Below are 5,078 nucleotides of genomic sequence, written 5' to 3'. Positions count from 1 at the left end.
TTCACTCCTGGCCTGACCCACTGCTCCTCATTTCCAGTCCTGGGCCTCCCTAAGCAGACCTATGTTCACTTGTGGCCCAAGGACAGACCCGCAGCCTCCCCCTTCACTCCAGGGCAGGACGGCTGTGCCGGCCCGGCCCGTCTCACCGGCAGATGGTGACGCCCACGCCCAGCAGGGTGACGGTGGTGAGGACGTGCTCCACGGCCAGCACGTCCTCGTCGTAGATGGTGAGGGCGATGAGCACGGCTAGGATGGAGCCGGCGAAGAAAGCCACGTTCTTGGCCACGATGGTGAGCAGGGGGGAGATGAAGCAGTTCATGTACTTGGAGGCCGGCTTGTAGCCCTTGCTGAGGCGTGAGTGCAGCTCGTGGTCCAGCTCGTTGAAGTGGCGCAGGTAGCAGCGGCCGTAGAGCGACCAGCAGCGGGCGCCCAGGCTGCCCGGCTCCCGCTTCAGGATCTCAGTGTAGCTGAAGAAGGCATAGAGGATCTGCCAGATGAGGATGAGGGGGCAGAGGATGAAGTTGGCGATGCCGATCCAGAGGATGCGGACGCTCAGCTTGTCGGCCAGCTCCAGGCGGTTGCCGCCCCGCTTGTACTCCGCCTTGAGGCTCCACTCGTTCTCAAAGAGCGAGCCGGGCCCCCAGAAGAAGATGAGCTCGAAGTTGTACTTGAGGCCGCGGGTGTAGAAGATAGTGTCGCCCAGCCCAGGCAGGTGGAAGCGGATGGGCAGCAGCGACTTGTTCACCATGGCCACCATGTAGTTCTTGAAGCGCAGGATGCGGTGGTAGATGTCCAGCTCCGTCAACTCCTTCTTGTGGATGCATATCTGATGCTCCTTCTGGATCTGCACGATGCGAGCCTGCACCTCCTGCCAGGTGTAATAGGGCAGGTTGGACTGGCCGGGAGGAGAGGAGGCAGTGTTAGAATCTAGGGGAGACCAACAGGGGCCCGCCGGGCAAGTGCTGCAACAGAAACTACAGGTCCCAGCATGCACTGCTCCAATGTTCCACAGACACAGGCCATGCTGCATGCTGGGAGTTCCAGCCTCACATCAATGCTGCACCCTGCTCAGCATGATGCTTGCTGTGTGCTGCTCTGGGGTTCCCAGTGAGGGATAAACACAGCCCTCGGGGGGGACAGGAGCCTCACCACCCCACCTGGGCTGGCAGGAAAGAGCTAGAGAACTACACGGGTCACTGCCACACGCACCCAAAGGGTGGCACTCCTATGTCTCCGTTACCGCTCCGACGTCTCCATTACCGCTCCGAGCCCTTCCCAGCTTCCCCCTTCCCAGACAGGGAAGTGATGGGACGTGCCCAGTGCCCCGTGGGGAGCCTGCAGCCGACTGGGAGGAGAACCCAGGTGTTCGAGCCCCAGGCTCATGCCCTATTCCACAGGCTCATGGTCTTGCAAAAAATTAATGTAAAGGATCCTGCTGTTACTCGACTTACCCACATTCTCCCCGAGGGAGACCCTGGGCTGGGACTTGGGGCTCAAAACCCAGCTCTGCCAGCCTCCCCCATGGCCTTGGGCAACGCCTAGTTACTCTGTGCCTCAGTTTCCCTACCTGTACATGGGGATAGAGACCCTGCCACGCCTCCCAGGGAAGGCATGAGAATAAACTGCTTTACACCTCTGAGGCTGGGACACTGCTGTAGGTATGGCAAAGAAAAGCCTAGAGGTTATAAAGCAAAGCGATTGGCTGGCAGATAGTCAGCAGAACACAGCTGTCCCGCGACACACCCAGACACACCCAGTGTGCAGGGGCAGGTTTGCCGGAAAACAAGCTGTAAGGAGATACACCGGATTATGTAACTCCCAAGGGAGGTCCGAAAGAGGGAGAGACCAGAACCCCTGAAGGCAATGGGCCGGTGAAACCCTCTCCTACAGCTTCAGCAAGGCAGCCCCGAGCTGGGGGGCAGAGGCAAGGGGAGCTCCCTGCTCCGCCACAACGGCCCAGTCCTCCAGCCCCAGGGTCGCTCACCATGGGGATTTTGAGGGCGTTGATGTAGAAGGAGTGAATCTCCCAGTAGCAGCAGATGTTGTAGATAAATTTGATGAGTCGATGGATCCAGAAAACCCCCGCTATCACCAGGATGGAAATGAGAAAGCCATTCTGCTGGATTCTGCAAGGGAGAAGAGACTGGCTGCAACACTTGCCCTTCGGCATGCCCCACGGCCGAGCCTCATCCCACAGGAGCCCAAGCTATACGCACTGTCAAGGGATCGCTTCACCCACCACCAGAATGTAGCCACATCTGGGGAGGGATGCACCAGCTGTGTAACAGCACACAGCAACACTGCCATCAAGCACCAAGTACATACCCTGGGGATTACATGACCCAGAATACAATGCAGCTTGGCCACTCGGACCAAGACAAACCAGGGACTTGCAATCTTGGCAGGCTACATGCCTCTACTGCTGATGAGGGCAAGGGCTGCGTACTGCACGTGGGTGAGGTTCGGCCACTCCCACTGTCCTCCTTCTGGAAGAGTCCTGGATCTTTAGCTCCAGTCTGGAGACGGGCAAAGAGGGAGCTCCCACTAACATGGCCTTTGGAGGGTGGCAGACTGCCAGGGCTGGGGGCAGAGGTGTGGCTGCTGCCCTTACCTTGCGCTGCACACGCTGGGAGGCAGAAAGGCATCTGGCAGCGTCACCTTGACAAGCTCGCTGGAGTGCTGGCTGTGATTCACCATCTTGTTGGCAAACAGGATGTCATAGTCGACGCAGCTGACGAGGAAGGTGGTGAAGGCCACCACGAAAATGAACTGCCTGTGGGAAAGGCAGCCGCCATGAGGGGCATGCTCCTTCTGCCCCCAACTCCTAACACACCACAGCCAGGAGTGGCTACTGGGTCACACCCCACTGCCCGTGGCATGACGGGGGCAGATTCTGAGCAGAGGGAGACAAATTGCTGGGGATGGAGATGGCCAAAAAAGAGAGAGGGAGACAGGTCCTGATTGAAAGGGGAGTGGCCCTGACCGCCTCCCACCTCACCCCCTGAAGCCCAACTCTCAGCCATGGCTGTGCAGGGATAGCAGGAACACTGGGGCCCAAGGCCCTTCACCCCAACGGCAGTGAGAGCATGGGGAGAACCTGCCCCCTCCCTGGCCTCCCCACCCCCAGAGCAGGGGGACTCACGACGTACATGAGCTCAAAGATCTCGCCAATCAGCATGCAGGTGAAGCCGTTCTTCTGATGCAGGTTATAGACGTGGGAGCTGCAGTCAAGGAGAACAGTCGGGCAACCCCTCCTCTCCAGCCACCAGCCGAGACCCACTTCCACCAGCTGAGAGAAAACCCCTCCCATGCCAAGCCACCCCCTAGCCGCCAGTCAGGACGGATGGCTGCAAGGCAAGTGCATTCTCTGCTTAGCTACAAAACGCTCCTGGGGCCTGGCCCCCATGCCCGTCCCAGGCTGAGGGTAACGCTAGCCTGTCACAGAAACCCTGGCCCTCACCATACCCCAGCAGGCGACTGTGATCTCTCCATTCACAGACCCCCCTGAGCCCTCTCCAAAGTCTGCAAAGGCAGGACCTGGCCAGCACAGAGGGAGGTAAAGCCATATCCAGAGCCTAGCAATCACAGTGACAAAGAACGGGCAGGAGACTATCACCAAAGGGCTGGAGGGACCCGTTTCTGTCCCCCTACAGCCCCATCTCCCAAGGGAAGGGGTGGAAACGCCATGGCTGGGCCCGTTTGGACTCCACGAAGCAATCCAGCCCCAGATGAGACGGGACCTGCGCCAGCCATTTCAATTCTGACCTGCGCCAAACGGACAGACTGTGTCAAGCTGATGCTGGGCTGGAGCAGCCGCCTCCCCTCCCCCCGCACGCAGCAAGGATATGCGAGAGAAGAAGAGGTCCAGGTTCTCTATGTGATGCCAGGGAGCTGCCGGAAAGAGAGGAGGCAAAGGGGGTGAGTGGGGCTCGCTACGCAGCGGTTTGCCCAGCAGCAGGGGGTCAGTTGGTTGCCGCTGGCTAGTTACCCTTGTGACACAGCCCAGGGCACAGAGCGGGCTGGGTCCCCGCAGTCTCCCCAGACTCCAAAGGGCTGCTCCCGGGTTTACACAGCGCACGGAAGAGGAGTCACCGCTCCAGATCAGACCCGGTGTCTGGCCTGCGGCAGTGGCCAATACCCGGTGGCACATAGAGGACCCCCCCCCCACGGCGGAGGGAAGGGTTTGGGGGAGGGGGGATCCCCCCACCTTGGCCAACGGGGGGGGGAAGGGTTTGGGGGAGGGGGGATCCCCCCACCTTGGCCAATGGGGGGAAGGGTTTGGGGGAGGGATCCCCCCGCTCGCCCCCCGGGCCCCGCTCACATTTGCTGCCCTCGGGGACGTGCACCAGCAGATCCTCCTCCCCCGGGGGCGAGTCGCTGTAGGAGGCCTCCAGGCGCTGGTACTGCGTGTCGAAGTGCGCCATGGCGCCGGGAGCGCGGGGCCCTGCGGGGGAGAGGCGGGTCAGGGCGGGGGGCGCCGGACCGGACCGGGGCCGCCCCTGGGGGCTCGGGCCCGGCCGGACTCCTGGGTTCTGGGCGGGCGGACGCAGCCCCCCCCTCACCTGCCCGGTCTCCCCGGTAACCGGCCCCAGCCGCCCCCTCCCAGCGCCAGGCCGGGCCGCCGCCGCCTGGGTCACTACCTCGGAACTGGCGGCTCCGGCGGCCAACCGGGGCCTGCGGGCGGGGCCGCGGGGGCCAATCCGAGGGTGGGGGCGAGGCGCTGGGGGCGGGGCGACAGGGTTGTCCTCCACGGCGCTCCGTAGTGGGGCGGATGTGACGTACGGTGCGTCTGTCGTTAGCGTCCGGGTGAGGCGCTCCCCTCCTCGCTGCCCCCCCGGGACAGGTGAGCGCCGCCCCCGCGGCCTGGGGCTCTCAGCGCCCCGCCGGCCCCGTAGGGGGCATGGTCGGAAAGTGCTGGCCAATGCGGGGGAATCCCCTGGTCGCCCTGGCCAATGGGGGTGGGGGCTGGGGGCTCCCCTGGCCAATGGGGGCCGGGATCCCCTGGCCAATGGGGGGGCCGCAGGATCCCCCGGCTGCCCTGGCCAATGGAGGGGGTGGGGGATCCCCTGGCCAATGGG

At 62.8% G+C, this 5,078-nt stretch overlaps 2 protein-coding genes across 4 annotated transcripts in view; one reads left to right on the top strand and one right to left on the bottom strand.

Moving 5' to 3' along the window:
• The window catches only part of ATG9A (autophagy related 9A), a 12,059-nt gene extending 7,381 nt beyond the window's left edge, over positions 1-4,678 (bottom strand). Inside the window, exons 1-7 of one of the 3 annotated variants that reach the window (XM_024206868.2) lie at positions 4,641-4,678; positions 4,322-4,444; positions 3,848-3,891; positions 3,150-3,214; positions 2,612-2,773; positions 1,985-2,126; positions 147-895 (exon numbers count right to left, since the gene is read on the bottom strand). In XM_024206868.2, coding sequence (XP_024062636.1) covers positions 147-895; positions 1,985-2,126; positions 2,612-2,773; positions 3,150-3,214; positions 3,848-3,891; positions 4,322-4,424 — 1,265 coding nt within the window. In that variant the 5' untranslated portion in view covers positions 4,425-4,444; positions 4,641-4,678. Of the gene's footprint in view, positions 1-146; positions 896-1,984; positions 2,127-2,611; positions 2,774-3,149; positions 3,215-3,847; positions 3,892-4,321; positions 4,445-4,562 lie in introns of those variants that run through there. The other 2 variants (XM_024206866.2, XM_024206869.2) reach the window with 2 other exon arrangements.
• A 104-nt stretch (positions 4,679-4,782) lies between these two features.
• ANKZF1 (ankyrin repeat and zinc finger peptidyl tRNA hydrolase 1) overlaps positions 4,783-5,078 on the top strand; it is a 12,479-nt gene continuing 12,183 nt past the window's right edge. The window contains exon 1 of the mRNA XM_024206862.3: positions 4,783-4,843. The gene's annotated coding sequence lies outside the window, so the exon portion shown is untranslated. The remainder of the gene's footprint in view (positions 4,844-5,078) is intronic.

Source organism: Terrapene carolina, unplaced genomic scaffold (assembly GCF_002925995.2).
Source record: "Terrapene carolina triunguis isolate 2854851 unplaced genomic scaffold, T_m_triunguis-2.0 Scaffold62, whole genome shotgun sequence".
NCBI lineage: Eukaryota > Metazoa > Chordata > Testudines > Emydidae > Terrapene > Terrapene triunguis.
The sequence above is the reverse complement of the archived record's forward strand: the minus strand, read 5'-3'. Positions and strand labels throughout refer to the sequence as shown.